This window comes from Lutra lutra, chromosome 8 (genome assembly GCF_902655055.1).
Source record: "Lutra lutra chromosome 8, mLutLut1.2, whole genome shotgun sequence".
In the NCBI taxonomy this organism is placed as follows: domain Eukaryota; kingdom Metazoa; phylum Chordata; class Mammalia; order Carnivora; family Mustelidae; genus Lutra; species Lutra lutra.
The window spans coordinates 92,336,241-92,352,046 of NC_062285.1; the positions used below are offsets into that span (position 1 = coordinate 92,336,241).

General features: G+C 38.9%; 1 protein-coding gene across 1 annotated transcript in view; it reads left to right on the forward strand.

Annotated features, from left to right (window-relative positions):
• TBK1 (TANK binding kinase 1) overlaps positions 1-15,806 on the forward strand; it is a 48,706-nt gene that overhangs the window by 6,295 nt on the left and 26,605 nt on the right. The window contains exons 3-5 of the mRNA XM_047741398.1: positions 3,741-3,881; positions 7,985-8,114; positions 10,918-11,099. Coding sequence (XP_047597354.1) covers positions 3,741-3,881; positions 7,985-8,114; positions 10,918-11,099 — 453 coding nt within the window. The remainder of the gene's footprint in view (positions 1-3,740; positions 3,882-7,984; positions 8,115-10,917; positions 11,100-15,806) is intronic.

Here is a 15,806-nt window from a genome sequence, read left to right on the forward strand (position 1 = left end):
AAAGGCAGAGGCCTAACCCACAAGCCACCCAGGCACCCCTATTTAAGAATTTTTAACCATGATATTAGTTAGACCTTTTTGTATTACCGCCTGGAATGACCAAATTTCCAAATTTACTATTTGTTATTCAAAGTATATTACTTCCGTAGTCTGTCTCTTTCTCATTGAGCTGTTTTTAGTTACTAGTGTATGTGATGAATGTGTATGTATATGTTCATCATAATGAAGTTAGGGGCACCTGGGTGGCTAAGTGGGTTAATTAAGCCTCTGCCTTTGGCCAGGTAATGATCCCAGGGTTCTGGGATTGAGCCTGCTTCCTCCTCTCTCTCTGCCTGCCTCTCTGCCTACTTGTGATCTCTGTCAAATAAATAAATAAAATCTTTAAAAAAAAATTATGGTGAAGTTAAAGGGAAGAGCTATAGGAAGGATGTGTTGATTTTCCTATATGTATACATTTAACCCTTAAACAACGTGGGTTTGAACTGTGTGGGTCCACTTATATGTGAATATTGTCTTCAATACATACAGTACAGTACTGTAAATATATTTTCTTTTCCTTATGATTTCTTATAACATTTTCTTTTCTGGCTTTATTGCAAGGATACATGTAACATAGAAAATATACACTAATCAATTGTTTATATTCTCAGTAAGGCTGCAGCAGTAAGCTATTGGTAGTTAAATCTTTGGAGAGTCAAAGGTAAATACGGATTTTTGACCGCACAGGGGGTCAGCACCCTTAACCCTCATTGTTCAAGGGTCGGCTATATGTAGATCCCAACTACATGGAGATCCTTTAAATATTCCTCCTCTGTGCTTTGAGTTAGGGACAGTGAATGACAGGTGACTGTGCAGTTGAATAAAGGGAAAACAGTACATTCCCACACATATGCCAGTAATCTCACAGGTATGATTTGGACTACAAAAGTATGGAAAATGCTAATCTGGATCACAGTGGGCACTTTGCAATATTGTATTATTTTCCCCAGTTGCTCCTCTGTTAGGATTCTCCTAATTTTAGATTAAGTTGAAAATAAGTATCCTCAAGAGAAATCTTGTGGTATATTTTGGTAGATAGATTTAGGTAGTTAGATTTAGCAGTGTTCTTACTCTGGTTGAACAAATAGGAAAACGGTGTAATTAAACTGTGGTTTGGTTGTTATTCTATTTTCATGTTGTCTGAAAATGGGTGGTAAGCTAGAGTGAGGGAGGTGTGATCATGTCACATAGATTGTGGTCTCCAAATAGTGATCTTGATGAGAGGTTGTGAAGCAGTTAAATGGGTTTTTGTTGTTGTTGTTGCTGTTTTAAAGATTTTATTTATTTATTTATTTATTTGTCAGAGAGAGAGCGAGCGAGCACACAAGCGGGGCAGAGCGTCAGGCAGAGGTGGAGAGAGAAGCAGGCTCCCTGCCGAGCAAGGAGCCCGATGCGATGCAGGATTTGATCCCAGAACCCTGGAATCATGACCTGAGCCAAAGGCAGCGGCTTAACCGACTGAGCCACCCAGGCGTCCCAGGCAGTTAAATGGTTTTAAGAGAAAAGATCATGAGATTCTGACTAAGAAAAAGATTGTCAGCTTCTGAGGTGATTTTGGCTATGAGCAGTGAATCTGTGTGGAAAGCTATGGAAAGGGCATCAAAGCCGGCATAGCACGGAGATCCTGACAGACAGGCAGCCATGAAATATCTTTAGGCAGGTGGTGCTTAAACCCCAAAGTCAAAGAGGAAATGATCTTTCCACTTGCTCCAGGGAAGTTCAACCTTGGATTATGGGAAAAGTAAGATTAAACTCAAAGAATCTGGACTGACCACCAAGGAGAGGCTTGCCACTTAGAATGACTGGGAGGAGGTGGGAGGGTCTGGAAGAGAGCCTTAAAGCAAAGTTAATATGAAGAATATAAGAAGGTGATGTTTACCTGAAATTAAGCATTTGCACCTCTAAGAGTGCCTCCAGCTACAGTTGTGCATTGTAATTTTCTTTGCAATCTACTTCAGTATTCCATGAGAGAGTGAGAGTGGGGTGCTGCAGGTACATCCATAGAGAAAAGGAAATGTCTTTGATCCTCTAAGAGAAGGCTCTGTAAAGAAACAATCTTGGGGCACCTGGGTGGCTCAGTGGTTAAGTGTCTGCCTTTGGCTCAGGTCATGATCCCAGGGTCCTGGGATTGAGCCCTGCCTTGGGCTCCCTGCTCAGCAAGAAGCCTGCTTCTCTTTCTCCCACTCCTCCTGCATGTGTTCCCTCTCTTGCTGTGCCTTTCTCTGTCAAGTAAATAAATAAAATCTTTAAAAAGGAAAAAAAAAAAAAGAAACAATCTGCTCTAGTCATCTAGGTGAAGTTGCAGAAAGATCTCCAAGGCAGCAGTGATGCAATCCAGTGAGGATAGGCTACTTGAACCTGACCAACTCCAGCTTCTACTTCCATACGCACATCTGCACACACACAGTATTACAGCTAGGGAGTGATGTTTTTCTTTTTTTTTTTTTTTTTAAGATTTTTTTTTTTAATTCTCTGACTGAGAGAGAGGGAAGAGAGAGAAACATGCACAGGGGGAAGGGTCAAGGAAAAGGAAGAAGCAGGCTCCTCACCAAGCATGGAGCCCAACATGGGTCTCGATCCCAGAACCCTGGGATCATGTGAGTCAAAGGCAGAGGCTTAACCGAATGAGCCACCAGGCACCCATTTTTCTTTTCCTTGACCCTTGACCCTTTTCTTTTCCTTTTTTTTAAGATTTTGTTAATTTATTTTGAGAGAGAGAGTGCAAATGTGTGCAATTGGGGGGAGGGGCAGAGAGAGAGAGAATCTTAAAGCAGACTCCCCACTGAGCGTGGAGCCTGATTCAGGGCTTAATTCTATGACCCATGACATCGTGACTGGAGCTGAAACCAAGAGTAGGGCACTTAACTAACTGAGGCACCCAGTTGCTCTGGAGAATTTCTTAACGGTTAATTTCATTACTTTGAGGTTTTTGTTTTTTGGTTTTTGTTTTTTTGAGATTTTATTTGTCAGAGGGAGAGAGAACATGAGCTGGGAGAGCTGCAGGCAGAACAAGTAGAGGGAGAAGCAGGCTCCCCACTGATCAGGGAACCCGATGCAGGACTGGATCCCAGGACCCTGGGGTGATGACCTGATCCAAAGATGGACGCTTAACCAAATGAGCCATCCATGCATCCCTATTTTGAGCTTCTTAGTGAAATTTTGTATATGGAGTATAGTTTTCAATCTCTCTTTTCCTGTTTTGTTTAAATTATTAAGCCCTGGAGAAACCCTTCTAAAATACTACTTTCCTATCTAAAATATACTTTCACATTTGATATTACTAGAGCTCTTCTTATATGTGACTGTCTTTGCCTCATATAATGGAAGCTTTTTTTTTTTTAACTTTTATGTATTTGTTCATTTTTAAGTAGACTGTAGGTCTAGTGTGGGGCTTGAACTCAAGACCCTGAGATCAGCAGTTGCATGCTTTACTGACTAAGCCAGCCAGGCACCCGTGGAAGCTTTTTAATTTGAAAGAAAGCCTTTACTTCATTTCGAAGCATACAATTTGAGAGAAATTTGGAGCAGCTGACCAATTGATTTTAGCTCTAAAAAAATCAAGAGCTCTAGTACAGTTACCTATGCTTAAATATTATTTGGGTGTTCTGTAAGATAAATAAGTTGCTATAGTTAGTTCTAATAGTACCTTTTAATCTTCTTTATAATACTGTAGATAAATAAAATCTTTCTTTTTTTTTTAGAAAACTGGTGACTTATTTGCTATCAAAGTATTTAATAACATAAGCTTCCTTCGTCCAGTGGATGTTCAAATGAGAGAATTTGAAGTGTTAAAAAAACTCAATCACAAAAATATTGTCAAATTATTTGCTATTGAAGAGGAGGTAAGTAGTCAAGCTTTAGTTAATCTTATCTTATTTATTGTAATTATTGCGATCCGGGAGAAATGACCTAATATAAAAAATTGTTTTATAAACAATGAAGTTTTTTAAGTGATGAAAATTAGAGCTCATCTAACCAAATATCCTGTCCTCAAAGATTTTTTTTTTTGTCCTCAAAGATTCTTGAAGAGATATAACAATGGAAATAAAGTATAATGGAATCAGAAAAAGTAGTATATTTCTTATACTAGGCTGTGGTTACCAGTATTTTTACTAGAAATAAAAACTGAGTGAAGTTAAATTGACATAATTATAAAAGGAGCAAGTCAAACAATACGAAGAAGGCTTTGTAAAAGAATAAAAATCCTAGGAATCCAGAAATTAATACAGTATATAAGTACATACTGTATACGTTAATACAGTATATAAAAGATACAGTTGACTTTAGGAAGAAACTGAAAAGAAGAATGTCATTAGGAAGAAAGAAAGAATGTCATTAGAAAGATGTTCATTGCTGCCCTGTTTATGATAAAGAATGGTTAAATAAGTTAGAATATGTGATGGATAGTTACTCAGTTTGTTACACTCGAGGTTAAGAATGTAGCCATCCAGGGACACCTGGGTGGTGCAGTCGTTCAATGGACGCCTTTGGCTCAGTTCATGATCCCAGGGTCATGGGATTGAGCCCTACATTGGGCTCCCTGCTTGGCAGGAAGTTGGCTTCTCCCTTTCCTACTCCCTCTGCTTGTGTTCCCTCTCTCATTGTGTCTCTCTCTGTCAAATAAATAAATAAAATCTTTAAAAAAAAGAATGTAGCCTTCTACCTGCCAGGTTTGTTCAAGATCTCTGATAGCAGCTGCAGAAGAGTTTGGCATACTGTACAAAGAGAACAGTCCCCAGAAGACTCTGCTTTTTCAGACACTAGCTGCAAGTTCAACAGTCCCCTAGGGCTACCATCACATCACACCAGCTGGCTACAAATCTGGGGCTCCCCATGACTGTCCCCAGATTTTTTTTTTAAGATTTTATTTATTTATTTAACAGGGAGAGAGATCACAAGTAGGCAGAGAGACAGGCAGAGAGAGAGGGGGAAGCAAGCTCCCTGCTGAGCAGGGAGCCCGACTCAGGGCTCGATCCCAGGACTCTGGGATGATGACCTGAGCTGAAGGCAGAGGCTTTAACCCACTGAGCCACCCAGGCACCCCCCAGATTTGATAATATGCTAGAATGTTGAATGACTCAGGATGCCTGGGTGGCTCAGTCAGTTAAGTGTCCAGCTCTCTTTTTTTTTTTTTTAAGATTTTATTTATTTATTTGACAGAGAGAATGACAGTGAGAGAGGGAACACAAGCACGGGGAGTGGAAGAGGGAGAAGCCAGCTTCTTGCCAAGCAGGGAGTTGGATTCAGGGCTCGATCCCATGACCTTGGGATCATGACCTGAGCCAAAGGTAGATACTTAACAACTGAGCCACCCAGGTGCCCTGAATGTCCAACTCTTGATTTCTGCTCAGGTCATGATCTCAGGGTCCTGGGATTGAGCCCCACATTGACCCTCGAACTCTGGTTTCGGTTCTCTCCTTTTTCCCCTGCCCCTCCCCCCTGCTCATATGCTCACGCTTTCTAAATAAGTAAGTAAGGTCTTAAAAAAAAAATGTTGGGGCACCTGGGTGGCTCAGTGGGTTAAAGCCTCTGCCTTCGGCTCAGGTCATGGTCCCAGTGTCCTGGGATCGAGCCCCACATCAGGCTCTGTGCTCTGCAGGGAGCCTGCTTCCTCCTCTCTCTCTATCTGTCTGCCTCTCTGCCTACTTGTGATCTCTGTCTGTCAAATAAATAAATAAAATCTTTAAAAAAAAAAAATGTTGAATGACTCAGAGAACTCAGGAAAGGAATGTTGTTACAGTTTTATTCTAGCAAAAGAAGACAAATTAGAACTAGTCAAAGGAAGAAATTCATAGAACAGAATATAGGAGGATTCTATAGGAGGATTCCAAACATGAATCTTCCTTTTCCTCATAGATACAGTACCCTCTTAATATTGATGTATGATAGTATACACAAAATATTGCCAGCCTCAGAAACTCACCTGAGCCTTTGGTGTCTAGTATTTCTGTTGGGACTCAATCACATACTGCCTGCATGGCTGACTTTGTCTTTAGCCCTTTCCAGAAGTTCAGGCTAATACCTTTAGTTGTGTTTTCCTTTGGAAATTGAGATGGACTTGTACATCCTAAAACCTCCATCATAAATCACATCATTAGACTGTTAATGGCCAAAGCCCCCATTCAGAGAAAGACTTCTAGCAGACAGGATACTCCAGATGCCTAGTAATCACCTGTTAGTAGCCAAAGCCAAACAAAAGCCTGACCTCTCTTGGGGTGAAATTTATTCTTCACTACACAATAGTTAAGTAGTAATGAAAAGAGGTATTTACCAAAGTTTTAATTATCTGGAAACATGTTTATGTATAATGTTATGTCAGAAAAACAGGATTAAAAATAAATACACAGTGTGATCTTGAATATACAGTATCATGTTGTATCTCTTATGTGATTTGATAGATAAGAAATAGACTGAAAGGAAATGCACCAAAATATTAGCATAATTATCTCCAGGTAATGGAATTGTGGGTATTTCCCAAGTTTTCAACCATCAACAACATATTACTTCATTATTTAAAAACAAAAATCTTTTAAAGTTATTTCTCTCTTTCTATAACTACTCAATAGTAGAGAAATTTAAAATAGTTTATAAAAGGGGGCACCTGGGTGATTCGGTTGGTTAAGTGGCTGCCTTCAACTCAGCTTATAATCTCGGGGTCCTGGAATCGAGTTCCGGTTCTGGCTCTCTGCTCAGTGAGGAGTCTGCTTCTCCCTCTGCCCCTCCCCTCAGCTTGTGTCCCCGCCCCCCCATCAAATAAATAAATAAAATCTTTTTAAAAATAAAATAGTTTATGAAAGTGTTTTGGGGGGCCACCTGAGTAGCTCAGCTGTTTAAGTGACTGCCTTTGGCTCAGGTCATGTTCTTGGAGGCCCAGGATCAAGTCCCATATCAGACTCCCAGCTCCCTGCTCAGTACGAAGTCTGCTTCTCCCTTTGACTTTACCCCCTTGTGCTCTCTATCTGCTTCTCCCTCTGACTCCCCCTCTCATGCTCTCTCTCTCTCATATAAATAAAATCCTGGGGTGCCTGGTGGCTCAGTCATTAAGCATCTGCCTTGGGCTCAGGTCAGAGCTGAGTTGAGCTCCTTGCTTGGCAGGAAGCCTTCTCCCTCTTCCACCCCCCCCTGCTTGTATTCCCTCTCTTGCTGCTTCTCTTTCTCTCTATCAAATAAATAAATAAATAAAATCTAAAAAACAATAAAAGTGTTTTGGGGATATGCAGGAAAAATTATAAAAGGAAGGAAGGATAAAAAAAATTGGAAATAACCACAAAAAAAATTGGAGATGAATACTGGATTTTAAGACTCATAATCACATTTTCAAGTTCCTGAAGTGGGAACGTATCTTATAATCAGTGTATATATGTAATTTGGTAGTATTTCTTTTTCCCTAAAAAGCTGTTATTAAATTGGTGATGTTTCTTATAATCAATGATTCATTAAAAGGTTTGAAACAAATCAGCAGCTCATATGCAAATCAGCAAGCTCAGACTGCTGTGAGGGGGACCACTAGGCTCTTCTGCCATCTGTTTGTTTTTAAGACTAGCACTCCATTCCCTGAAGTGGAAGTACTTGTCATGAGAAGAATTTCAAGTGTTTTAAGAGATCTGTTCAAACATTAATGTTGTAAATGTACTATTATGTATTAGAAATTAAAGAAATTTTTAAAGAACCATTATAACAGTGTAGCAGTGATTTTTTTTCTATTTCACATTTAGCCAGCTTTCATTGTGGTTTGAGCATCTTTCAAAAACAAATCCAATAGGAATTTAGAAACTGTTAATCATTATATGAGTATAGTCAATAGGTAGTTAACAAATCCCAGGTAAAGCAATTCATAGTGTGTTCATTATGTAGTATATTCTACATTTAAGTGAAATCAGGTAAGTACTAGCCTATAATAAAAACTTTTATATTGAGTCTCAATCAGTGATTTTTTTTTTTCCAGACAACAACAAGACATAAAGTGCTTATTATGGAATTTTGTCCATGCGGAAGTTTATACACGGTTTTAGAAGAGCCATCTAATGCCTATGGACTACCAGAGTCTGAATTTTTAATTGTTTTGCGAGATGTGGGTATGTTTGTTTATATGATTTTCTAAATATATGTGTATATAGATATACGTGTGATTTTATAGTTATATGTGTATGTAATTTAATGACATAAGGGTTTTTTTGGTTTTTTTTTAAGATTTTATTTGAGAGACAGAAAGAGATCACGAGTGGTGGGAGGAGTAGGGGGAGGAGCAGACTCCGCACTGAGCAGGGAGCCCAGCCCAATGCCGGGCTCAACCCCAGTACCCTGGGATCATGACCTGAACCAAAGGCAGATTATTAATCAGCTGAGCCACCCACGTGCCCCAAGAATTTTTTTTTTTAAAGTAGGCTCCAGACTCAGCATGGAGCCCAACACGGGGCTTGAACTCATGACCCCAAGATCAAGACCCAAGCCATAATCGAGTCTAACCCTTAACCAACTGAGACACCTTGGTGCCCCTAACGACATAAGAATTGTAAATATGTTATTTTTGTATTCAAAACCGAAGATCTTTATGCAGTACTTTCTTAGATACAACACCAGGAGTTTAAATACACAAAGAAAAAATAGATAAGCTGGACTTCATCAACATTAAAAACATTTGTGTTTCAGAGGACAATATCAAGTAAGTGAAAAGACAACCCACAGAACAAGAGAAGTTATTTGCAAATCACATATATGATAAGGAATTTTGATCCTAACAACTTAATCAAAAGACAACGCAATTTAAAAATGGGCAAAAGAAAAAAATAAGTAAATAAAAATAAATAAAAATGATAAACATCTCTCCAAAGAAGGTGAACATATATGGCCAATGAGAACATAAAAAGAAGATCAAGATTATTAGTCATTAGGGAAATGCAAATCAAAACTACAAAGTGATACCACTTCATACTCACTAGCATGGCCAAATCAGAAAGATAAAATGGGCACCTGGGTGGCTCATTCCATTGAGTGTCCAATTCCTTGGTTTGAGCTCAGATGATGAGCTCAGGGTCATGTGATTGAGCCTGGTCTTGGGCACCTCACTCCCCAGGGAGTCTGCTTAAGGTCCTCTCCCTCTGCCCCTCCCTCTACTCATGAATGTTCTGTCTCTCTTGTTAATTAATTATTTTTTTTTAAAAAGACAACAAAAGCAGGTGTTGGCAAGGATGTGAAAAAGTTGGACCCGAATATATAGGTGGTGGGATCGTAAAAAAGTACAGCCACTTGGGAAAATAGTCTAGCAGTTCCTCAAAAGATTAAACATAGAATTACCATGTGACTTAGCAATTCCAATGCTAGGTATTTACCCAAGAATTAAAAACTTGTCCACACAGAAACTTGCATACCAATATTCCTAATAGCCAAAAGTGGAAGTAGCCCAAGTGTCCATCAACTGATGTATAAATAAAATGTCCATTATCCATGCAATGACATATTACTCGTTCATGAAAAAGAAAAATGGGGCACTTGACTCGCTCAGTCGGTGGAGCATGTGACTCTTGATCTTGGGGTCATGAGTTGGGCCTAGAGCTTACTTAAAAAAAAAAGAGAGAAAGTAGTGATACATGCTATAAAATGGATGCACCTTGAAAAATGATGCTAAGTGAAGGAAACCAGCCACAAAGGTCATAATATTTATGATTTTGTTCATATGAAATGTCCAGAATAGGCAAATCCATAGAAACAGAAAGCAGATTAGTCATTTCCAGCAGTTTGAGGGGATGGCAGCTATGAGGAGTGACTGCTAACAGGTATGGGGTTTCTTTTTGGCATAATGAAAATGGTCTGAGAATAATGGTGATGGTTGTACACTTTGACTCTTCTAAACACTACTCAGTTGTATACTTTAAAAGGCTGAATTTTATGATACATGAATTTTATCTCAAAGCTATTTAAAAAAAAAAAAGAATATGGCAACCAAAGGGAATAACATCTTCTTGACGAGAAGTGAATCAGTATTTGAGGAATGGGAAAAGTCCAGTGATAAAGAAGGCATAAGGTTAGTGGGAATTCTTGAACTTGATAGTGGAAGCAGTGTGGAGACCCTTTAGGTGAGGATAAGATGAGAGAAAAACAATGTATGCTACAGCCCGTTTAACCAAGTAGAAGTTATAGATAATTGATGACTTCCTAAGTGTACAGGTAGCCTTGAATTTTCATAATTGAATGTGATACCCATAAGCTTATTTTTGTATGTTATATTTGGACATTCATCTATCAGCTGTCAAATGTTTCAAACTAGTGTTCAATGGCACTGCTTGTCAGTTAGCCAAAACAGATTAATTTCAGCAATGTAGCCCCTTTACCCTTAAAAAAAAAAAAAAAAAAAAAAAAAAGGAAAATGACCTTTGAAGAACAGCTTTAAGCATGTAAGAAATATATTCTTATGGAAGCCAGTCTGACACTTTGCCTCAATTACTTTTTTACTGTTTTATGTATTGAGTCCAGTTTACTATTTTATGGAATTTTTCTCCAAGCTAAAGAAATATGAAACTGTGGTGAAAGATTGGCAATTTCTCAGGAATCATTATTTTTAAGTTTAGGCACTTTACCCACATGTATATAACCAGAAGTAATTCAGGAAGTCTTTATGCTGAAGACCATTTTGTTCCATTTCCTAATACTATTGAATTAAGAGAGATTGGACTCTTCCCTAAACCATATTGATCCTTATTCTTAAACTGTTTTACTCAGACATGAGATATAAAATGTAAACACCATCTGTTATTTCTTTGGTAAAAATGATTTTAGACCAACTTACGGAAAAACATACTTAGTGAATGTGGATGAATTTGATGTGCATACACATGTACATAGATGCCTACATTATGATTTCCTTTGTTTTATTTTATCAAGTCGGTGGAATGAATCATCTCCGAGAGAATGGCATAGTGCACCGTGATATCAAGCCAGGGAATATCATGCGTGTTATAGGGGAAGATGGACAGTCTGTGTACAAACTCACAGATTTTGGTGCAGCTAGAGAATTAGAAGATGATGAGCAGTTTGTTTCTCTGTATGGCACAGAAGAATATTTGGTAAGTCTTGTATCACTTATTTAAAGCTGAATATGTTGTAAATATGGGTGACTGGTCAACTATAAAATGTCACTAACTTTTATGACAAAAATTAAGCTTTTATTCTCATGTGTATGGTGTGTAATGAGGGAATTAGATATTGCCATCTAGCAATGCTGTTACTTTTCTTTTAAAGATTCTTTTAAGTTTTATAACACTCAAGTTCTTTAATTTTTCTAATGCTGTGGATCTATATTAAGAGAAAAAACTATATATATGTTTCAGAAGCATGTAGCTAGTAAATGCTCCCTTTTTTGGATCACAGCAGTTAATATATATTACAGGTTTGTTATAATGATACCCCTATAGAGCAAATTTCGTTATAATTCTGAAGCAGAAGATTCTATTCAGGGAGGTCGGTTATTGAAAGACAGAAAGGAACATTATTAGAAACACAAAAAATGAAATGCTTTTGAAAAGATCTAACTTGAAATGCTAGAAAGCTAGAAAAGCTCTGTGTTTCAAACTGTGTAGGTGTGTTTGTATAAAGTTAGTAAGCATTTGAAACACTTAAGAAGGGGCGCCTGGGTGGCTCAGTGGGTTAAGTCTCTGCCTTCAGCTCGGGTCATGATCTCAGGGTCCTGGGATGGAGCCCTGCGTCGGGCTCTCTGCTCGGCAGGGGGCCTGCTTCCCCCCTCTCTCTGCCTGGCTCTCTGCCTACTTCTGATCTCTCTCTGTGTCAAATAAATAAATAAAATCTTTAAAAAAAAAAAGAAACAAGAAAATATACTTAAAAGTAAGTATATTTAATTTTTCAAGGAACCACCATACTATTTTCCACAGTGGCTGTGCCAGTTTACATTCCCACCAACAGTGCCTGAAGATCCCCTTTTCTTTACATCCTTGCCAACACTTGTTATTTCTTGTCTTTTTATTGCTAGCCATCCTGACTGGTGTGAGGTGGTATCTCATAGTTTTGATTTGCATTTCCCTGATAATGAGTGATGTTGAGCATCTTTCCCTGTGACCACTGGCCATCTGGATGTCTTCTTCAGAAAAATGTCTTTTCGGGGCACCTGGGTGGCTCAGTGGGTTAAAGCCTCTGCCTTCAGCTCCGGTCATGATCCCAGGGTCCTGGGATCGAGCCCCACATTGGGCTCTCTGCTCAGCAGGGAGCCTGCTTCCTCCTCTATCTCTCTCTGCCTACTTGTGATCTCTGTCAAATAAATAAATAAAATCTTTAAAAAAAAAAGAAAAATGAAAAATGTCTTTTCAGATCTTCTGCCCATTTGTTAATTAGCTGGTTTATGGTTTTTTGGTTATGAGTTGTATGAGTTCTTCTTTTTTTCTTTTTAAGATTTTATTTTTAAGTAATCTCTATACCCAACAAGCAGCTTGAACTAACACCCCAAGATCAAGAGTCGCAGACTCCACTGATTAAACCAGTTAGGTGCCCCTGTATGAGTTCTTTATACGTCTTGGATATTAACCCCTTACCAGAGATATCATTTGCAAATATCTTCACCCATTTAGTAGGTTGCCTTTTTGTTTCATTGATGGTTTCCTTTGCTGTGCAAAAGCTTTTCATTTTGGTGTAGTCCCAGTAGTTTATTTTTGCTTTCATTTCCTTTGCCTGTGGTAACTACACATATAGTGCTAAGCTTTGTGTAATGTATAGAATTTTGTTTGTTGGTTGGTTGGTTTTTTTAAAAGACTTTTTAAATTTAGAATTTTTTTTTAATATTTATTTATTTGACAGAGAGAGATCACAAGTGGACAGAGAGGCAGGCAGAGAGGGAAGAAGGAGGCTCCCTGCTGAGCAGAGAGCCTGATGTGGGGCTCGATTCCAGGACCCTGAGACCATGACCTGAGCCGAAGGCAGAGGCTTTAACCCACTGAGCCACCCTGGTGCCCCTAGAATTATTTTTTTTAAAGTAGGCTTCCCACCCAGTGGGGCTCAAACTCACAACCCTGAGATCAAGAGTTGCATGCTCTATCCACTGAGCCACCCAAGCGCCCCTGTAATTATTAATCACTGTGTTACATACCTGAAACCAATGTAACTTGTATGTCAACTATATTTCATTAACAAAAATTTAAAATAAGAAGTAAGTACATTTAACATGTAGTCAGGAAGTTTATAATAAAAAACTATCACTAGGGGCTGCCTGGGTGGCTCAGTGGGTTAAGCCTCTGCCTTCAGCTCAGGTCATGATCCCAGGGTCCTGGGATCGAGTCCCACATCGGGCTCTCTGCTAGGCGGGGAACCTGCTTCCTCCTCTCTCTCTCTCTCCTTGTGATCTCTCTCTCTCTGTCAAATAAATAAAATCTTTAAAAAAAAAAAAAACTATCACTAATTGCCTCTGGCTCTGGACTTCATCTTTAAAGACTTAAAGGGCGCTGCAGTGGCTCAGTTGGTAGAGCATCTGACTCTTGATCTCGGCATGAATTTGAGTCCCAAGTTGGGTATAGGGATTACTTAAAAAAAAAAAGAAAAAAAAAAAAGAAAGTATTGGATTCTGTGACTTCTTTCCAGTTGGATTCTGCTGTTGTAAACTTATACCATGAAGAATAAAGTATAGCTGCCCCATAGCTTTATTCAGATTATTCTAAGTCTAGCATGAATGAGGGTCTCTTAAATTGTTCTGTTAAATAAATAAATAAATATTGTTCTGTTAATAGTATATAACCCCAAATTAGTCTGTACTTATATTTTGATAATCTTTTAATAAGAATACCCCAAAATGGATTATATTCATCCAACAAATATATATGGGGTGCCTACTGTGTGCCAGGCACTGTTGGAGGCCCTGGAGCTTCTATGGTGAATGAGATGCATGAGATTCCTGAGTTGGAGTTATAAGCAGAGGCTAGCCAGAACATATAGCCTAGTGGTTTCAACTCCGTATGATCACTCCCTTTTTATAATAAATGTTTTGCAATGTTCCCTTCAGTATCTTGAAATGAAATGCTTAGATATAATCAACCTCTATGCCTAATTAAGAAAATGACCTAGTATCTTAATAATATTATATGGGAAAATAAAATCATATTTAATATGTGGAAGTTTAGGAACAGCTTCACTAGCAGACATTAAAGAATCTGATGCTTGCACCTGTGTGCATTACCACTTCCAGTGCAGGTACAGTGATCACTTGGGTGTTCTGTTAATGAGTCACACATCACAAGTGGTGGTGGTGTCACTGGCATGATTTTCCAAAGCAGTGAGTTTCATGGTTTCTAACTAAACAAAGTAGGTTGACATAGAGCTGCATTCTTGTAGCTACAAAAATACTTTGTGTACAAATATATTTTATGTTTATATATCAGATGGAATGATAGACTTCTCACCTGTACAAGTTATCTGGCAGGATATTCAGAAGTCATGCTGTAGGGGCACCTGGCTGGCTCAGTCAGTAGAGGGTGGGACTCTTGATCTCAGGGTTGTGAGTTTGAGCCCCACGTTGGACATATAGATGACAAAAGTCATGCTGGATATCAGAAGCTTATTTTTCAGAATTGTTCCCTGTTAAGCAGGATGTCTTTCATCTCTGATCTCTGCCCACTCAATAGCAGTAGCTCGTCCCATTTACCGTGGAAAGCAAAACAAACAGCCATTCCTTACCAGCCTTTATGAGGTTGACCACCCATTACCAACTATTACTCTTTCACATAGCCTTCTAGGACCAGAGTTTAGCTTTTGCTTTTTAACAAACTTAAAATGGAAAGAACACACCATTCATTAGCTTAACTGCAGTTCATGTTGTACTCCAGGCTGAAATTTTGCTCTAATCTATTTTCTGTTCCATATTATGCCCAGCCCTGTTTTCAAATACAGTATACCAGAAGTTATTAAAAGAGTTAAATAAGGGGCGCCTGGGTGGCTCAGTGGGTTAAGGCCTCTGCCTTCGGCTCAGGGCATAATCCCAGGGTCCTGGGATTGAGCCCCGCATCAGGCTCTCTGCTCAGCAGGGAGCCTGCTTCCTCCTCTCTCTGCCTGCTTCTTTGCCTACTTGTGATATCTGTCTATCCAATAAATAAGTAAAATCTTTAAAAAAAGAAAAGAGGGGGCACCTGGGTGGCTCGGTGGATTAAAGCCTCTGCCTTCGGCTCGGGTGATGATCCTAGGGTCCTGGGATGGAGCCCCGCATCCGGCTCTCTGCTCAGCGGGGAGCCTGCTTCCTCCTCTCTCTCTGCCTGCCTCTCTGCCTACTTGTGATCTCTGTCTGTCAAATAAATAAATAAAATCTTTAAAAAAAGAAAAGAGTTAAATAAAAGCCTGAAGCTCAGCAATCTAGAAATATTTATATATATTTATGTATGTGTGTGTATATATATATATATTTTTTTTTTTTTAAGATTTTATTTATTTATTTGACAGAGAGAGATTACAAGCAGGCAGGCAGAAGGGGTGGGGAAGCAGGTTCCTTGCTGAGCTGAGAGCCCAACGTGGGGCTGAATCCCAGGACCCTGAGATCATGACCTGAGCTGAAGGCAGAGGCTTAACCCACTGAGCCACCCAGGTGCCCCACAGAAATATTTATATTTAAATGAAAAAATTTCTCATTTTGGAATTCCCAGGCCAGATGTTTAATCTCCCACCACCCTTTGTGAAAGTCCAAAGAAAATGTCAACATCCTTCTTCCACCATTTTTAATATGATGGATATTTAATAATATAAACTGAGAGTTTTTCAGTAGGTTTATTCTTATGTTCCTATTCCAAGTG